This window comes from Cupressus sempervirens, chromosome 4 (genome assembly GCF_028749045.1).
Source record: "Cupressus sempervirens isolate cs-2001-9-10 chromosome 4, ASM2874904v1, whole genome shotgun sequence".
NCBI lineage: Eukaryota > Viridiplantae > Streptophyta > Pinopsida > Cupressales > Cupressaceae > Cupressus > Cupressus sempervirens.
In genome coordinates, this window is record NC_143121.1 from 631,252,788 (window position 1) to 631,273,934 (window position 21,147).

The window sequence follows — 21,147 nt, forward strand, 5'->3', positions numbered from 1 at the left end:
AATAATATATATTATTTTCAATGTCTTTGAAATATTTGTAGATGGTAGCCAATTGCTTATTCATTGCCTTTCAATATTCATGGGAAACTAAGGTATTTGGTTACCTAATAGGTCCTAGGAATCTTAACTAGGGTCCTAGAATAGTCCTATATGGACCCATTTGACATAAATATGTAAAGAGCAAAAATTTCTCAAAAGTTGCAATCTTGCTCAAAAAGTTGCTTGAGTAAATTTTGCAATTTGTTTGGGAAGTTTTAAGTATCCATGCTTGGGTATATGAGCATGGGAAACATTTTTTTGAAGGTTAGAAGGTTTCCAATCAAATTTGCTTTTTTAAGCAACTTTTACAACTTTTGCAATTTTGCACAAAAAGTGCAACTTTTGTAAAGTTCATTAGATTTCACTTCTAGGACTTGGAAAAGGTTCCAAACTATTAAAAAACAACTAAAAACATCTAATCCTAGGCTATCTTGACCAAAAACTCAAAAGGACTCAATTTTTTCATGGGATTGAACTGTTTATTCTATTAGCTCCGGGTGGCTAGGCAAACCCTAGCCCCAAGCCCATCTCGTCCCGTTGAGCACTCAAACGTTCTCGGGCACGCCAAACTGAAATGTCCCTAAGAGTCACTAAATTCCATAGAGCAACAATCTTTGATATGGCATATCTCAAAGCTTGTGTGAGGTATGGATGTGATTCTTGGTGCTATAGGGCCGTGTTGTAGAGACATACAATAATCGCTTTCTCTTTTTGGAGATCTTACTCCATTTTGATTTTGTGACACCATCTCGAGTGATGCTGAAACTTGTAGTGTTGGCCAGTGCAAAGTTGCCAACTTCCAAATCTCCCTTACCATTCGTTGTGGGATTGAACCATCTATTATGTTAGCTCTGAGTGGTCGAGTAAACCCTAGCCCCAAGCTCATCTGATCCCTTTGAGCACTCAAACATTCTCAGGCATGCCGAACCAAAATGTCCCTAAGAGTCACTAAATGCCATAGGGAAACAATCTTTGATAGGGCATATCTCAGAGCTCATGTGAGATATGGATACCATTCTAGGTGCTATAGGACCATGTTATGGAGAGCTATAATAACCTCTCTCACTTTTTGAAGATCTTATTCCATTTTGATTTTACAACGCCATCTCGAGTGATGCTGAAACTTGTAGTGTTGGCCAGTACAAAGTTGCCAACTACCAAATCTCCCTCATCATTCGTTGTGGGATCAAACTATCTATTATGTTAGCTTTGAGTGGCTGAGTAAACCCTAGCCGCAAACTCATCTCCTCCCTTTGAGCACTCAAACGTTCTTAGGTACACCGAACTAAAATGTCCCTAAGAGTCACTAAATGCCATAGGGAGGCAATCTTTGGCAGGGCATATCTCAAAGCTCATGCGACATATGGATGCAATTTTCGGTGCTATAGGACCATGTTTTAGAGACCTACAATAAAATCTCCTTCTTTTTAGAGATCTTATTCCATTTTGATTTTGCAACACCATCTTGAGTGATGTTGAAACTTGTAGTGTTGGCCAATACAAAGTTGTCAACTACCAAATCTCCCTCACCGTTCATCATGGGATCAAACTGTCTATTTCATTAACTCCAGGTGGCCAAATAAACCTCATCCTCAAGCTCATACTATCCCTTTGAGCATTCGAACATTCTCAGGCATGTCAAACTAAAACATCCCTAAGAGTCACTAAATGCCATAGGGCAGCAATCTTTGACGAGACATATCTCAGAGCTTGTGCGAGGCATGGATGTGATTTTGGGTGATATAAGACCATGTTATAGAGACCTACAATAACCTCTCTCTCTTTTTGAAGATCTTATTCTATTTTGATTTTGCAATGCCATCTCGAGTGATGCTAAAACTTGTAATGTTGGCTAGTACAAAGTTGCCAACTACCAAATCTCCCTCACCATTCGTTGTGGGATCGAACTATTTATTATATTAGCTCCAAGTGGCTGGTAAACCCTAGCCCCAAGCTCATCCCATCCCTTTGAGTGCTTGAATTTTTTCAGGCATGCCAAACTGAAATGTCCCTAAGAGTCACTAAATGCCATAAGGTAGCGATCTTTGATGGGGCATATCTCAAAGCTCGTGAGAGGTATGGATGTGATTTTAAGTTTTATAGGACCATATTGTAGAGATCTATAATAACCTCTCTCACTTTTTGGAGATCTTGTCTTGTTTTGATTTTGTGATGCCATCTTGGATGATGTGAAACTTGTAGTGTTGACCAATATAAAGTTGTCAAGTGCCAAATCTCCCTCACCATTTGTCATGGGATCGAATTGCCTATTTTTTTGGCTCTAGGTGGTCAAGTAAATCCTAGCCCCAAGTTCATCCTATCCCTTTGAGTGCTCGAACATTCTCGTGCACACCGAACTGAAACATCCCTAAGAGTCATTAAATGCCATAGGGCAGCGATCTTTGACAAGGTATATCTTGGAGGTCATGCAAGGTATGTCTACAATTCTAGGTGCTATAGGACCGTGTTGTGAAGACCTACAATAACCTCTCTCACTTTTTGGAGATCTTATTTTGTTTTGATTTCCTGATTCCATCTTGGGTGATGTTGAAACTTGTAGTGTTGGCCAGTACAAAGTTGCCAACTATCAAATCTCTCTCATCTTTCATCGTGGGATCCAATTGTCTATTTTGTTAGCTCTAGGTGGTTGGCTAAACACTAGCCCCAAGATTCTCTCATCACATTGAGCACTCAAATGTTCTCTGGCATGCCAAATCAAATTATCCCTAAAAGTCACTAAATGTCATAGGGCAGCAATCTTTGATGGGGCATATATCGGATCTCATGCAAGGTATGGATGCAATTATAGGTGCTATAGGACCATGTTGTAGAGACCTACAATAACCTCTCTCACTTTTTGGAGATCTTATTCCATCTTGATTTTGTGATGCCATCTTAGGTGATGCTGAAACTTGTAGTGTTGGCCAGTACAAAGTTGCCAACAACTAAATCTCCCTCACCGTTCATCATGGGATCAAACTGTCTATTATGCTAGCTCTAGGTGGCCAAGTAAACCTTAGCCCCAAGCTTGTCCCATCCTGTTGAACACTTGAATGTTCTCAGGCATGCCAAACTGAAATGTTCCAAAGAGTCACTAAATGTCATAGGGCAGCGATCTTTGACGGGGCATATCTTAGAGCTCGTGTGAGATATGGATGTGATTTTGAGTACTATATGACTCTGTTTTAGAGACCTACAATAACTTCTCTCACTTTTTGGAGATCTTATTCTATTTTTATTTTGCAATGCCATCTCAGGTGATGCTAAAATTTGTAATGTTGGCTAGTACAAAGTTGCCAACTGCCAAATCCCTCTCACCTTTCATTGTGGGATCAAATTGTCTATTCTATTAGCTCTAGGTGGCTGGGTAAACACTATCCCCAAGCTCCTCCCATATCATTGAGTGCTCAAGTGTTCTCAGGCACGCTGAACCGAATTGTCCCTGAGAGTCACTAAATGTCATAGGACAGCGATCTTTGACTGTGGCAATTGGATGCGTCATCTCATCCAATGATGGAGACTCATGATAGAAGGTAAAGGGGTGATCATACACCTCATTTTGAACATGTTATTTTTTTATGGTAATAAGGTAATCCTTGTTTTTAAGGTCAAGGAACTTGAGGTCACCTATAAACCCAAGTTGCCTTAGTCCTAACAATTTTTCTTTTTTTGTTGTTTTTATTAATAAGTTGACTCAATAAGTGTTTTAAGTCATTACACCTTATATAGGTCATATGTGTTACCAAAAACCACTTGGTTAAGTTCTAAGAAGAGTTAGTAAAAAAATTGCATTTTGCAATAAAAGTTGCTAACAACTTTTTGGCAATTTTAGCAATTTTTTGGAAAACCTTGTAACCAATCAAACTAATTGATAATCGGTTGGAATGGATGTCAAATAATGAAAATACCCTCTATTAATTTAGAGGAGGCATAAGTTGTTGGTGATTATTAAGTTTTTTTTATAGGGCAAGGAATCACTGTTGATGCTAAACTTGTATATAGGATCATTGAGTTATTATCAAATATCATTACTTCTTATTTGGAACAGAAAACTCGTACTTTGTCAAAATGAAACACCACTTTAGCTACATGTTATCACTGAATGGATTTAGTGGAAGATGTTAAGGATCTTCTTGGTTGTCTTAATAGTCATTTCATGGGTTTGAAATATAATCACTTCCCTTTGTGAAGAGTTGTCCAAAAAATCAACAAATTACATGTTGTTGCAAAGAAAATACAGTCATAGGATGTTGGAAGATTGTTTTCACTTATAGGATATTGAAGAATCTCATGGAAGGATGGAATAGATGACAAATGAAGTTTGTGAGATAGTTATTAGGTGTTCCCTAAAGTGTCTAAGATGTTAGTTTGAAGCAAGAAGTTGATTATGATCCATTTCTCAAATTTGCTCATTTTTCCCTTATTGCTTCCCAAGTCTTGAATAGGGAAAGTGATCAAGTAGTTTTTTGAAGTTGGGTAGAAGTTTGTTTAATGTTGTAACCAAGTTGGAAAGAGTCTGCGAAGATACTTACGAAGGTGGTAAAGGTAGTTTTCCTTAAAAGTGTTCTTGTTGGGAATCCACTAGCTTTTGGTGTGAGCACTCTGCATCATTTTGGATGCAATTTACATTAAATTTAAATACATGAAATGTGCTTATAACGTAAACAAGAAAAACAAGATATATATTATGATAACCAATAATGTCATGCATGAACAAACATATAATATATTATGATAACCAATAATGTCATGCATGAATGAACATATAATATTTTATGATAACCAATAATGTCATACATGAACAAACATATAATATATTATGATAACCAATAATTTCATACATTAATAAACATATAATATATTATGATAACCAATAATGTCATACATAAACAAAAATATCATATATTAACCAATAATGGAATAAGTCTAATAATGTTATGCATCAAATATATGTCATATATCAAATATAAAATGTCATATGTACATCAAATGTATATCGAATATGTCCACTGACATAAAATCCAACATATATGTCCACTAATGCCTATACATTTGTGTTTATCAACTATATCTTCTCCTTCCCACAAGGGGAAGGAAACAAGTCCCTAGAAGTCTTCAATCATCATGTGAAGGGAGATGATGGGGATGATGGGGTCTTCTTCACACGCTTGCTCATCCTCTTGTGTAGGCTCTTCTCTAACTCAAGTTGATGCAAAAAAAGTAGATATGAATCAATAATTATTATGCATTTAAATAAAATATATGTACACACAAAATTAATTATTTTCTTACCACCATCAAATAGTCACTCTGTATGTCCACCTCAAAGGCTCACAAACGATCGAGTGTAATAAGGCCCTACAACAATTCAATCGATATAATCACTTATAAATAACATTAGAAATTTTGATACTAACTATTATAAACGACAACTAAAACCAAGAAAATTCTTTCATACCTTGGTCAATGGCTATGAACTAGCCATTGTTGCAAAAACTCCACAATCGATGGACTGGCGAAGATGAGGAGTCTCAGACATCAATAGTTGCATGTCATATGATACAATTTACATGTAACATGAAACATGAAACAAATGTACATCTATGAAGCTCATATCACGCCTAGGTTCAAAGTCCCTTGTGAATGTCGATGGTCCAGTAGAGAAATGATGCACATGCATAAAAAAAATTGTGTCAATCCTTCATATGATTACTTAATAAATATATGTATTAATTGAAATGATTAAATCGATACATACCTCTCAACTCGTCGACAGGACAAAAAATAGGGTCGAGGAATCTGTACTAGGGCCACCAACACTCTTACCCTAAATTTTGAACAATGTCAATACATGTTAATTAATTACTCATTCACTATACATACGAAATGTGATCAAATTAGTTTATTATAATTATAATTTACCTGTGTGTTAATGTCAAATGTGTCACTCAGGAACCCATTAGTGGCTAGCCCATCATCCATACTATCTCCAGCATGACTGCCAAATGTGCATAAGGATCCACATGATGTGCACATGTGACCGCAATACACAGAAGGCTCCTCCTCAACTAATGAACTCGTGCAATGAATGAGGGTTTGCATCAAAGCATTAATAGTCCCTAGAGTGCTGGTCTCTACATGTTCCTTCACAATTGAAGGGATAATCACATGCTCACCCTGTGGCTTGACAACTGGTGTCCTAACTACATTAAGGTCACGACATGCCCCCGGCCTCTCAAATGAAGACCCCCCACCTCTACCCTAAGATTCTAATATATCAAAATAATTGGGATCTCCTCCCCAAGGAAAAATTCACAATACAATTTCTATAAGAAATACATTGGAACCTCATGATTATTGCAAGGATGGGCATCAAAGACCATCCACCATCTATTCCAAAAGTTATTTCTAATACCATCATGTATGCACCAATGGATGGGGAACCTTTTAGTTGTATGTTTAACAGTATCTTGTTCTTTGGGCTTTTTAAACAATGGACAAATGCTACCTTCTGGTATTTCTTTTTTTTTACATCTTCATATGATAATTTGTTTGCATGATATCTTCTTTGTTCATCCCTCTTAACATGCCAAATATCCAACTGACTACTAATAGAAGCTACAAGGGTCATAATGGACTCGAGAGAGGATGCCAATTGTGCTCTCATCGGATTGGTTTGTCCACAAGATTTCAACCTACTAATGAGTGCTTCTAATTCATTTTTCCCTCTTTTTGTTTCATTCATTATGTTTTCTTGGGTGTCAGGAGGAGGTCTTCCCATTGGTGCAAGTTGCGAAATTTCTTGCTCTTGTTGTGGATTGTTTTGATTTTCATCTTGTGGAGGGTTAGGATTTGGATCTTGTGAAGGGTTTTCTTTTTTATTTTGTTGATCTGGCTGGGGATTTTGTGGTTCATTATTCACATTTCCTAATAAGAAACCAATTGTAATCTAAATAAATAAACAAATTCAAAGAAAACTTGAAAAAAACCTACAAAATAATGTAAAAACTTACAAAACAATGCAAAAACATATAAAACAATGCAAAAACAAAAGTAGAATACATACGACGTGATCCTGATCTTGAATTTTGTCGATGAGGGGGCATTTTGGGGAGGCGAGTGATAAAATTCTTCAATTTTTTCAATCTGCTTGCACATTGTGAGGAGAAATGCAAAAAGAATAAAATGGGTCACAGGTTTGCGGCCCATTTATAAAAAATTTTATTTTTCAAAAGCGCATAAGCACTATAGCGTGCATGCACTTTTGAAAATTTTATAAAAAACTTGGTGTCATGTTTTTTGCACCACAACTTGGTGCACATACCCAAGAATAAATCAATAGAAGAGCACCTACTTTACAACTAGGAGGATGGTGGTTTGATTCCATCATGCCCTGATATGACTAAATTAATAATTAGCTAAATTGTTAAATAAATAATCAAATAAACTACTAAATCAATGACCAAATAAATGATAATGTACACCACCAAATAAATGACCAAATCAATGATTAAAATTGTTTAGTCATAAATTTGGTCACAAGATAAATGGTCGGCAATTAACTACTAATAGTCACATGATCAAAATTAGTCATATATCTTCAATTTTTATTTGGTCTTTTTTTTTTTTTTGTACTACTATCAACATCATTTAGTCTAAGAGTGCACAAATAAATTGAGTTTATAAGAATAAGAACATATAAATAGGAACATACATATCAAGATTAGTGTCACACAAAATTTTGTGGTTCTAAATCATATAATCTAGGTTGTTCATGTGCTTATGCCCTTGACCATACATAGCATAATTAATATGTTAGTCCATTCAATCCTATTTAATTTTGATCATAATGTTAAGGATATAAATAATACTACCTATCTTAATGGAAGGATTTTTCCCACCCTGATGCTTATTGAAGCATCATGAATTATACACCTTTAATTAGGGTGTCCAAAGCCATGTTATCCTAACACTCATTTTACCATTTAAACTTGTGACATGATTTAAATTAATATCATGAGTTTTATTCTACTTCAATACATTAACACTTTATTACTTGGATAAATAGTTATAGGTATAGCCTTTATTTCTTTTGTCATGGTTAATTTATCATAACTCAGGCAACCCATTAAAATCTTAAAATATATTTCTTGTGTATGTATATACACACACATACACAATAAATAATCAACACATGATATAGTTAACCATTTAAATTCCATTGATACATAAGGAAATAATCATGAATTTGACTTACAAGTCAAAATAAGATAAACATATCAATTAAATCCATTTAATAAAGTATTGACAAAACTATCATACACATAAATTCCTCATATAGATATAATGAGTAGATATAGTACATTGACAAGTTGACCTACATGCTAGTTTTTAAAAATGTCATAATTATTCCATGATACATAAAAGCATTACATTTTGAGAAGATTAAAGATGTTGACTAACACATCTAACATCAAGTTCAATGTCAAGAAAGATTGCATCAAGTATAGTAAAACATAGATCAATAAGGTTGATCATAATACAAGAATAAGTATGCTATGAGATTGCTTGTCCATAGTACATAGAACACATGTAAAACTTGAAAAACTATTGAATTTTTAAACCTAGGCAACAAAAATGTAAATTGTACGTAAAATACAAAAAAATAAACATTGTCAAAAAATGTCAATCTTAGGCGAAAAAAATTAAAAATTAGTAAAACCTTAATAGAAAACCAAAATAGAAACATAAAATTATCATACACCTATAGAAAACAAAAATTTAGAAAGTGAACTCTAGACATAGAAAATTGAAAGCCTAAAACTCTCTCTCCTCACTCACTCTCTCTCTTTCTCTTTGTCCTCACTCACTCTTTTTTTCCCTCTCCTAACTCTCTCCCTCGAGCTTTCAAACTTTCTTTTTCCTTAGTCTCTCTCCTCTCCCATTTCTCTCTCAATTGATCGTCTCTTCTTCCCCCTATCTTTTTTTTTCTCTCCTCACTCTCTCCCTTTTCATCACTCTCTAAGCTCTTTCTCTCTCTTTACTCTCTCCTCTCCTCATCCCCTTCATGTCTTTCTCTCCTCATGTTCTCTCCCCTCACGCTTTTCCTCTCTTTCATCATACTCTCACTTTCTTTATCCCTACTCTCTCCTTTCTCTTCCCATTCATCTCTCTTCTCACTCTCTCCCTTTCTTTCTCTTTCTCTCTCCTCCCTCTTTCTCGCTCCTTCCTCTCTCCCCTACTCTCCCCATCCATCTTTCTTTCTCTCTGCTCTTTCTCCTCTCCTCTTTCCCTCTATCTCCCTTTTCTCTGTCTTTATCTCTCCTCACTTTCTCACATATATTTCTCTCTACTAACTCTCCCCCTCTCTCTTTCTCTCTCATTTCTCTTTCTCTCTTTCTCTCTCCTCCCTCTCTTTTTCTTCCTCTCTCCTCTCTCTTTGTCTCTCCTCTCCTCTTCCCCCATATCCCTCTTTCCTTTCTCTTTCTCTCTCGTTACTCTCCCTCTCTTTCTCATTATCTTTCTCTCTCCTTTCTCAAGTACAATTTATATACATTTTTTATATAAATAATGTATCTACATTTAGTTTATGTTTCATCTACGTTTAGAGACATTAAATTAATGTTTTGTATGTTTATAAACACAAATTCAGTTTATGTTTTAGATGTTTAGATGTATTTAATTATGTTTTAGATTAGTTTAATGTGTTTAATTTATATTTTAGATCAACTTCAATGACACTCTAACCCCCCCCCCCCCCCCCCCCCCTCTCTCTCTCTCTCTCTCTATGTGCCTCCCTCCCATCCCTTGTGTTGCTACTCTCAAATTTTGCAAAATAATTGGAGTACCATGTTTTAAATCTTGCAAAATTTACCCCTATGTGAGCTTTTATTGCATATTTTCCCAGCTAATGTTTTGATGCCTATCATGTGTTTCAAGTGCTCTTTTCCTTTCATTCCCATATTCATACATCTGAAGTCCTTATTTTGCAATCCCAAGTCATTTGGTGAGATGTCGTTTTGAGCTAATTGCAAATCTGCATTCTTGCCTTAGTGTCAAATAGTGTTAACATGCCTACTTTGAATTTGAATGTCTTGAGCCATGTTATGCTTCATGGCTATCCACTTTGAATATGTTCTATGTGCATATCAAATAGCCAATGTTTCAATTTTCAAATTTTCATCATGAGTTTTGATAGGTTTTGTATCTTCCCAAAATCAAGTGTTCAGAATTGTCCTATTGTTACAATTTATCTAGAAATCCAAGAGGCCCACTTTGACTATGAATAACTTTTGTCCAGTTAAAAATTTTGATGAAATTATTTCACCAATGTGTTGTGAAAGTCATAGACATGTTATGTTTCAAATTTGAGCCCTTGATTTATCCATTTGGTTAATTTCCAAATAGGTTTCCAAATGCAATATTTTGTTGTTTTCTAAATATTGATCAGATTTGCAGAAGCCATATTTGTGATGTTACAATTTGCAACCAGTGGTTTGATGAACCAAAAATGCTTATACCACTAGATTCTACACATAAGATACTTGTCCTATGCCATTTTTAAGATCTTGAGCAATCTATTTGATCTCTTTTCCAAGCCCATTTGAAATCAAAATTATTCAAATTTACCATTTTTTCAAGTTTTACAAATCTGAAGCGTCAAATTTGTAAGCTTACAAAGTGTGCCCAGTTAGTCATCCAAATCCCAAATTGTAGACCCATATTATTTATGTTAGAGAGAGCCTGTCTTGAACTGCAAGTTCCCAAGTGGATTTCAGAGGGGCCGGTTGATTAAAATAGCAAAAAAAACAAAAAAAATGTTTGTCATCATCGCCATTGAACGTTTCCGACATTCAAAGTGCTCTTGGATTGGGACGTGATATTTTCCGCATCCGCCCTGGTAATAGTTTGATGTTTGTCTCCTCCATAAGCATCTCGTTGTCTATTTTCAGAGGTGGCAAAAAATTTAGGCAATGTTTTCAACCGATGATGTAGATGGCATCTGAATGGGTTCTCCACTTAGAATTCCCCACTTGAATAAGACACTTCCGGACAAAAAATCCCATATATGCTAAAAATTGTAACAACATCCAATATAGATTCAAAATCAAGAAAATTCTATTTGTTATAAAAAATTAGATAAATTAACCATCAATTCTTTACATCCAATTTTCCTCATATCTTAAAATAAATAAAAATAGAAAATAACTTTCTTGTTGTTGAGGCAATGTACAAATATAATTTATTTTAAATATTACTTACCCAGTCGTAATATGAAATCTTAATTTTAAGTTGATTTAACTTCCAATACTTTTAGTTTGATTATTTTCAAAAACTGAAAAGTCAATGTAAGATAATATAATGGTCCTACTAATGTTTGTTTCTACTACAACATTTTAACTGAATAGACTTCTAAAGTTTTTGTTATTAAAGTAGTCAAAACTAGGGGATTGGCCCTTCTACAAAGTACTGGCAATCCAAACAACAGACTACCAACACATAAAGTATATTATCACACCACCCTTAACCATAATAATAAAAATAAGCATAACCCCCTAGGACCCTAACAATAGGATTCTTCATAACCATAATAGTGCTACTACAAGAAACCATATCACATATATTAAAATATTCATAGTTACGAAAGTAGCTAGAATTTAAGATATAAATTCTTATAAGTATAAAGTATAAAGTCATCCAAGGACAGTAAAAAGTATCAAAGGTAGAACACCCTAGCATAGCAAAGTAAGCGAAAAAAAAACCCAACAGCACAAAAGGGGCTAATTTTTAGCCTTCTCTTTCCCCTTCTTGACCAACAACACATTTGTCCAGTCTTCAACAAGGAAAACATAAAGTAGTGTAGTGTCCTCTGTCCCAAACCCTTCCTCTTCTTTACTCGCAGTAGCTGCTAAAGGGTAGTGGTCATAGCATGAGTCACTCTCACAGCAAACTTTGAAATGATTTTGAAGCTCTCATATTGAGTCGAGAACTTCACCTTAATCTCATTTAGCTCACTACTGGTATCTGCCACATTCTTAGCCAAAGTGAGGCAAAAAACACAATTCCCCACGGGAGGGTTTTTCTCCTTGACCTGCAACATGAGGGGGAGGTAGTCGTAGGCGAAACATTTTTAGAGGCACGGGTGTTCGTATAGGTATCATGGCTGAAGCTATAAGGCTTCATAGAAAAACTAGTAGAAACATGGGAGGGTTCCTTATTCACAATCTCCTTTATCTTTGATTTACCTCCCTTGGAATCTGAGGGCTCCTCTCCATTCTCAACCTCCCTTTCTTCCTCATCCCCTTCCTCCAAATTCCTCCTAGCCATCTCTTTTATTCAAGGGTCTTTCTTCCCATTATCTCTAGAGCCTGACACCTGCCCCTCCATGTCTAGAGATATTTTTTCGCCTTCTGCTTCTATCTAGCCTGAGTTTTAGCTATCCTACACACCCTCCCCCAGTCTCCTCTTCGGAATCTCCAAGGTCGACATCAACATTTTCTTCAAATTTAGGCTTTTTACCAAGAACCTGACTCGTAGCAATAAAAAAATTATTTTTCTTTTGGATCCCTGATGGGGTAGGGCTAGATGAGGGCTAAGGGGTGGGGAACCTGACCCTCCACCACAACCAAATCTTAGAGGATTTTGTGGGGCTGAAATATTCTCAACAATGATACATCTAGAAGGACATAAAGCCAGGTGGAAATTATACAGACAGAGAACAAGACCTTGATGGAGGATGGTAAATAGTTCATTCCCTTTCTTTTTTTATCCCTAACTTCCATCGTAGTATCTTCAACCCCAAGAAGCAAGAAAAAAGGAATAGAGAGAATGTCATGATTTCATAAATGATTTAGCAAAGGAAAGTGATAATAATAACAAACCCCAAATCTACCCTCTAGGGTTAGGTATTTCATGATAACCACACATACCTCATTCCATGGTTCTAGGAGGTTTTATGCAAAAATCCACCCCTATGTCAAACTAGCTCATCTTCATCTCTGAAGAATCTATTAAGGCTCATTTCATCTAAACTTTCCTCACTTTTTGTCATTTTCTTCCTTCCATCAAAAGCCCTATCACCATAGCAATGAGTTTAGCAAGTGACAATTTAATTAGAACAAAGAGAATTTTCTTGACAATTGCCCACACAATCATCTATTTAAAATAAACAAATTTATAAACGGGTTATTTACCATTCTAACATGTAAAACGAGATGGCGAGCTGACCAATGTGAGGGTAAATGTAAGTAAAAGAAATGTTTAGCACACTTATGCAGAAATTATTTATATGCCAAATTTTTTTATGTGTCTGCTCTGTAGCTAACTAAAGAGCTTTAAGTTAAGGTTTTAGCATTTGGGCATTTACAGATCTCTCAATAGAAGTTGTGGAGTGCAAAGTGGCCAATAGTGTCATTTTAAAACACTCGCTTTATACTCATTATGTTCATTGCTAATAGTCGCTCACCAAAAAAAAAATACTTATGGCACAAATGGACCAATCAACAACCAAGGAAGCTAAAAAATGATCAATTATTAATATGTGTTATCATTTATTGGGCTTTTTAAAAGTGGTAATTAGGGGTATCTATCATAAAACCCTCACAATCACTGGACCTCCTAATAGTTACTAGGTCTCTTCCCCTACTGTTAACTATGGTTTCAGGCTCACACTATCAATAATGTCACATAGCATGCTATTTGCTAAAATAACTCTAATAAAAAGGTGAGACCTCCACAAAAAGCATCCATATTTTTTAAGCTAAAGTGGCATCATGTGTTGGTTGAGTTTTACAACTAAAGGTACATTTCATTCAATTATAAGTAGTCATCATTGTATTAACAACTTTAAAGTCACAACAACTATTAATACAATGTTATCATATAAAAAAATTAGACATAAGAAACAAATGTGAATATTAAATCAATTTTAATATAGATATCAAAATCAACACTAAATCAATAACTTGTATCACATAAGGAACAAATATGAATATTAATATAATGTTATCATAAAAAAAATAGACATAAGAAACAAATATGAATAATAAATCAGTTAATATAGATATCAAAATCGACAGCTTCTATCACAAAATGGAAACATAGTCACGAATGCATACAAAGTCATTTTGTCAATCTCTCCAATGCTCGAGCAATACTAAGATACTCCCCCATAGGAATATCATCGACATTAATGCTAACATTTTTTTCTCTCAATTTGTGTTGTTTCTTTGTTTCTATTGTGTGATGTGGTATTAAGGGGAGCACCCCTCATCAATTTTTAATTTATTAAAAAAGGATAATAGTTTTGTAGTACCTAAGGTATAACAATGTTTATAGTTTGAAAATAAAATGAAAATATAACAAACATTAAAAAAATAAGAAGAGTTAGAAGTAGGGAAATACAAAACACAGAAAAAATGCACTAAAAACTAGAAAAAATTAGTCGATCATGATTCTTTTACAGGTTCACGAAAACATAGCGAAATTTTCTCAAAGATTTTGTTGTTTTCGATTACAAAATATACAGATCATGAAGATCAAATGCTAAAAATTTCAAAAAAAAATTATTGTGTTCTCGTTTTTTTGAAATTTAGTCAAAGGTGCAATTTGTAGGGAGGATAGCCGCATCCCACAAAATGTGCTCAAATACCAAATATTTTTATTATATAATATCAGGATAAACGAAAAAAACCATACACTCCATATGTAGTCTATGCAAATCTATCTTTATATCTGAAGAAACGAGTGGACTGGCTTAACCAACACAATCAAACCATAGAGTAGGCCCAGCCACTCTTAACCAATACCATGAGACCAATGCATAACAATGACCCCATACTATTGGCTAAGAGTGGCTAGGCCCACTCCTACCCACTATTAGTGGGTGGCTCGAATGTGCCAATTAAGAAGTCGCATGCTATTTTCAGAAATCAAAATGACGACTGGTTTATCTCTGAAATGGTCCAAGGCTCCAATAAAAACTCTGGCGCTTCACTTAAGAATGCCAGACTTCTCGTACATCTAGTGAGAGTGAGAATATATACGTAGAGTCTGAGTTCCCCATATATTCTTCCACCTGTTCGACTAAAGCTTTTAAACCCCACATTTTGATGATAGTCACAGGCACGTTCCAGAACTCTTATACAAACAGGATTTTTTGTATCATTATGGACTTTGAATGAGTGAGTCAGTGGAGCAAACCCCTGTTTCATCATTCCAGTTTACGTTTTACTAAGACTAATTGGCAGCAGACTTTCTTGACTGAACTTTGTGAAGGGGAGACTCTTAAACACACAAATAATAAATATCCTGCCGAGGGCTTTTAATTTTTGTAAAGAAAGGATTTTGAGGTTGAGCAACCAGAAGAATATTCAAGATTTGTTTTTGACAGCTTTTTATTCTTTAGATTTCTGCACTGTTGTTTGGACAATGGAGATACAGAATAGAATAGAAATTGAATCTCTCAGTAAGAATTTTCAGAGTACCAATGGCAGAGTCCCTCTCTCTTTTGCCGAAACTGCTGGTAAAGTCATCACTTGCAAAGGTAAGATATCATTTTCCGTGTTATTAATGTATGCTGTTAAGTTATTGTTGTTGCCCACTTTTCTGAAGTTTCAGGGCATTGTTGTAATTTTAAGTTCTCATCTTCTTGAGCTCCTTTTGGGTCTCTCTTACTAACTTTAGTAGGGGATTACTCTGCTTTAATCTTACTGGTTCGGGATGATTAGCAGAATTAGTTTATTATTTGTTCTTTATTCAATAATAAAATGTTAGTAACTCTACAAAATATCAATTTCTAATCAATTTTCATGGCTTTAATGTGATTCTCATGGAATTTCTGACAAGTTAGTCCTGTTCTGTAATGTTCAGCTGCAGTAGCATGGGGGGTTAAGCAGCCACTGGTAATAGAGGATGTTCAGGTGGATCCTCCACAACCAATGGAAGTCCGCATCAAAATCACCCACACCTCACTCTGCCACACCGACATTACATTCTGGATGGGAGGGGTAATTTAGGCGTACACTTCTAATTTTTAAGTTTACACAAAATTTGTTATTTATCAATGTTTTGGATCATAAATGTAAGATTTACTTTGCATTAGTGTTTTAGGTCATATTCTATAATTTTATCATCTATAATCATAATCAGAAAGCTTTGAATCTTAGTATTTTTGTAATTGTGGGATGTTAATGTATACAGTTACACTCAATTTTGCAGGAAGAAAGCACTTTTCCTCGCATATTGGGCCATGAGGGAGCAGGGTAAATCTTCAACCTTTAATACTTGTTTAAAGAAGTTAACATTTGTACCAAGCCAATTATGTAGTTTTGATTTTGTGCAAACAGTATAATAGAGAGCGTGGGTGAAGGCATAACAGATCTTGTGCCTGGAGATCATGTGATTCCAACATACCAAGGAGAGTGTAAAGATTGTTTCTATTGCAAATCTAAGAAAACCAATCACTGTGAAAAGTTCAAATTTGATATCACAAGAACAGTTATGAGAAGTGATGAGAAGAGTAGGTTTTCTTTGGATGGGAAGGCAGTATACCATTTCATGGCGACATCAACATTCAGCGAGTATACGGTTGTGGACTACGCTTGTGTTGTCAAAATAAATCCCAAAGCCCCTTTACACAAAGCATGCTTGCTTGGTTGCGGAGTAGCCACTGGTATAAAACTTAGCTACTCATTATAATGAGCATTTGACAACATTATATGGCTTTTGTTTTCACCATGACTAAATTTTAACTTGGATTTGCAGGTTTTGGAGCTGCGATGAATGTAGCAGACATAGAAGCTGGATCATCAACAGTGGCTGTTTTTGGCCTGGGCACTGTTGGCCTTGCGGTGTGCATTCTTCTTCCCCAATAATATGGTTTTTTTGGTTGGAAATTGAATTGCATAAAAATTTGGGATGGTTAGTATAGAACACAATACAGGGAATGGGAGATCTTAGATTTAATTCTTAGTTGATTAATGAAAAGTCTAAGCGGTGGCCTTCGCTGGTTGGTAGCACGCAGGCTCCATGCCTTGCTGGGTTGCCTCGCAGGTCTGAACCCTCCATTAAAAAAAGAAAAATATGATATCAGATATTAGAATCTTTGAGCGTCTGAATTATTGCCATGTAAGAACAATATATTAAAGTCCAATTTAACAAAGCAAGGTGAAGCGGAGAATCTAGATAAAATTAGGATTCCTAATATCTAATAATATAATATCTAAATCAAATTAGGCTATTAAACATCTAATAAGACGATATGAGATAGCTATGTCAAGTTAGGATCCCTAAGACCTAATAACAAGATATCAAAGTCTAGGTCAATAGAATTAGGTCAAACTGGAATCCCTAACATCTCATTACTAACACCTAATAACATGGTATCCAAGTGCAATTGAGTTATTTACCTTTGTTAGTTCACACTTATGCCCTAATTACACTTACCTTAAGCTTACTTAGGGAATTGCATATGAGCACTTGAAGCAATTCCACATAAGGAATTATCATGTAATTATTTTACTCGCGTAAGTGGATGGACTTTTCCACTTCAAAGAGTAATCTACCTTTAATGGACATGTAACTCTACCTTAGGTGGGTGATCCACCTTTTTTGGTGTTATCACACTTTCCCTATCCACATTTGCTAGGCAATAGCTTTTCATGTTAGTTATCATGTTTTGAAACAAGGAAGTTTCATTCACTCCTTTGTACTCACCTTGACTATATATCCAAAAGGTCTCCTATATAATATTCTATAAAACACATCCACCTTATCATTCCTAATAACATAATACCATAGTCCATATCAATAAGATTATGTCAATATAAGATTTGTAAATACCTAAACCAGTACCGATCCAAACTAAACACCAAAAATGTACTAAAAGAATATATATATTAGAAAATAAATTACACGCGACAACAAATTTAAAATTAAAATTAAAAAGTTAGATTCAACTCCCAACTAATCCATTAAGATTTTCACTTTCATTTCCCTACTTAAACTCCAAAGATCTTCATCAGCTTGAATGTCTAATTTTCCTAATTGCACAAAGTAAAACAAATGTAGTTTTGCATAAGGTTTTATATTTTAATTGGAATTAGATTAGGTATAAGGTACTAAAAGATCATTTTCTTTGCAGGTTGTAGAAGGTGCAAGTCTAAGAGCAGCCTCAAAGATAATTGGGATAGACACCAACCCATCTAAGTTTGCTAAAGGTATCTCCTAACCTTATTGTAGGTAGACGAAAATGCAAAGATTATTTGTGAAAACAAATCTCTTACTTATCAACACCAACAAATTTCCATTTTCAATTGGAAATAGTGATTGGCAGATGAAACCAAAAGCCAAAATGTCATCCCTTTTATCTATGGAGGAGGATAAATCATGAAACCTATATAGATCTGGTAGAGTAATATTTAACTTCATGTTTGACCTTTTGACTTTCCTAGCTAAAATCTTGGGGGTAACCAACTACTTCAATCCAAAAGACCACAAGAAGCCCATTCAAGAAGTAAGTCCAACATATCATTAAATCTAATGAAATTTTTATATTTTTTAATTTCTTTTTAAATTTGTTTGAATTAGATTATATGCATTCAATATTTTGGATTATATTTTATGAGGAGATAGATCATAGAATAAGATGCAATACTATATAAATTAATGAATAAGCCTTCCAAGTTCTAACATCTATTCACCTTTTCTATACCTAATATTCAATTACAATTATTGAAAATAATTAATACGTGATAATTAAAAATCTATTATGCACAATTATTGGACATCTACAAATACGTATAGACTCCTTCTAAATGACCACTTTTTAATCTTATTACACACAACAAATCCTCTTACATTTAACATAAATAGGGGTGTCATACCAATTCTCGGAATACTTAAATTTGTGTACTCATAGATCTTATATGACAAATAGGATTTTAACAATTTTTCATTTTACGTGTGTGAGACTTAATTGCTTATGGCTATTGTTTTTTCCCTTTTGGGCAGTACAACAATATACATTGTAAGATCTATTATGTGCACAATGGTCAACAAGTGGTCATTTCAATACCTGCTTAAAGATGTCCCAATAATTATGTACCCCAACTATCCAAAAACTTGCCACTACTTATGGGCAAATGTCCCACTAGCTGTGTCTTGTTACTAACAAAGTTAGAGAACTCCTCTAATAACCTTTTCAAAATTCCTAACTACTAGAATTAAGTGAGTAACTACAATACGTATAGAATTTATTGATAGATTTTTAGTTATCATTTACTCGATTTCACTATATTATCAATTGAGGGAACAATAAATTAACAAAACTTAGAACATAGAAGATGACCCTTATTTTTTCCCTACCTAAAACAATAGCTTTAAGCTATTAAATAATAATTAAAACTTAAAAAGAAATATTCAAAATCCAACATACTGCTTAAGAAGTTAAGATTGGATCATTTCCCACAATCTAAATCTTGTGAACACATATTTCTACAAAAACATGAAGCATAAATGAGTAATAGTGATGTTATGGTGTAGGTTATAGCAGAGATGACAAATGGAGGCGTAGATTACAGCTTTGAATGCATTGGAAATACAGATGTTTTATACCAGGCCTTTTTATCTACTAGTGAGGTACTTAATAATTATTTTTCTCACCAACATCATTAAAAATCATTCATTCTCTACTCTGCAGACAGCTTAATGTTTGTTCAATTCACCTTCTGACATTGTCACAGAACAGCCACTGGGAAAAACAGTATTGTTGGGACTTGACACCAGTCCACGCAAAATATGCCTCCATCCCTTGGAATTGTTTACTGGCAGAACCATAGTGACCTCCATCTTTGGAGGAATTAAGGCCAAAACACAGTTGCCCCAAATTGTAGAGATGTCTATGCGTAAGGTACATAAAAAGTTCTTCTCTTTCTCATACATTTCAAGAAGCTTAATGTCTGATTCTCCAAGCTCATCTAATGCATTCATTGTTTGTCTGCAGGAACTGAAAGTGGAAGAATATATTACTCATGAGCTCCCCTTCTCAGAAATAAACAAAGCATTTGAGTTGCTGTTGGAAGGCAAGTGTTTGAGATGTATTCTTCACCTCTAGTCCACAAGTTTGAAGAGAGGAAAATCTTCTTGAATGGAAGGTGTAAAGACATTTCGGTAGGTGGCTGACATTACTTTGGAAACAAGAGGCTGTCTCAAGAATGTCTTGTTTTTATCTATTCATGTAAAACATCATTTCGAAGTTGTCTATTCTTGACTTCAATAAGCTTCTTATTTACAAATGGATTGTGGAAATCTGATGATGTTAATTCAATAAGCTTCTTTAAATTGTCTTATATATACAAGGGACAATGGTGGTCATAATAAAAATTCTAAGTGCATTTAATTATTGAAATACATATAGTTATTGACATATATGGCGGAAATGAATGGATATGAAGTTATTGGTTTGGTGCTATTGAGTTATTAGTTCCTTTGTAGGGAGGATAATTATTGGAATAATTCAATTCTATAAAAAAAAATTGGTTAATTTGACTAACCAATTATTAGGTTGAGTTGACTAACCAATCAACATCAAGTATTCAATTCTAATTGACTAAAACTTTATAGTTTATTGTTAATAGTAACTTTCAATAATTAGGAAAGATAATTATTCTTATTTTTAATTGGTTGAAGTAACGCGAAAATAAAAATAAAAATCATAGAAATATACAAAAATTCCAACATCATAACAATATAAAAAAAATCAAAAAAAATACAAAAATTCCAACACCATGACAGTATAAAAATTTAATAGCTTTATAGCTAACATTCTAAAAATTCTAAGCTTTGTCCAATTCTTTCTAGAATTTCAGTCCTTTCTAGAAGGTAATGCAAATAAAGTCCTCCCTCACAAGCTCTTCCAGCTTGTGCCTTCTTTGATTGTACCTATTGTGTTGCCATTACCGGTGCATTAACACACCATTAAGATGTTGATCATGGCAGACGTGCTCATCTTGGTGAGCTTTTACTTGCTCTAAAAAAATTGGGCCATGTTTTGGGAACTCTTAACTAGAGTAGATGAATTTGTCCCGCCAATCACTTGCATCATTGTCG

General features: G+C 34.5%; 1 protein-coding gene across 2 annotated transcripts; it reads left to right on the forward strand.

The window, feature by feature from the left end:
- Positions 1-14,948: 14,948 nt before the first annotated feature.
- LOC149562823 (alcohol dehydrogenase-like 4) lies at positions 14,949-20,379 on the forward strand. 2 transcript variants are annotated; one of them, XM_089826273.1, is made up of 10 exons: positions 14,949-15,583; positions 15,910-16,046; positions 16,258-16,301; positions 16,386-16,711; positions 16,804-16,889; positions 18,182-18,257; positions 18,492-18,553; positions 19,582-19,677; positions 19,787-19,948; positions 20,042-20,379. In XM_089826273.1, exons 1-10 carry the CDS (start codon positions 15,469-15,471, stop codon positions 20,150-20,152), a joined length of 1,215 nt encoding a protein of 404 aa, XP_089682399.1. In that variant the 5' UTR covers positions 14,949-15,468; the 3' UTR covers positions 20,153-20,379. The 2 variants fall into 2 exon arrangements, 1 of the variants encoding a protein (XP_089682399.1); XR_016363992.1 differs by having other exon boundaries at positions 15,386-15,583; positions 19,782-19,948; positions 20,042-20,172.
- Positions 20,380-21,147: the final 768 nt, after the last annotated feature.

What these genes read in the sequence shown, in the direction of transcription:
- LOC149562823 (XM_089826273.1), top strand. Translation starts at nt 15,469, where the DNA reads ATGGAGATACAGAATAGAATAGAAATTGAATCTCTCAGTAAGAATTTT. An exon ending in TTACATTCTGGATGGGAGGG is followed by an intron (nt 16,047 to 16,257) that starts GTAATTTAGGCG and finishes TCAATTTTGCAG; the next exon opens with GAAGAAAGCACTTTTCCTCG. An exon ending in TAGAGATGTCTATGCGTAAG is followed by an intron (nt 19,949 to 20,041) that starts GTACATAAAAAG and finishes GTTTGTCTGCAG; the next exon opens with GAACTGAAAGTGGAAGAATA.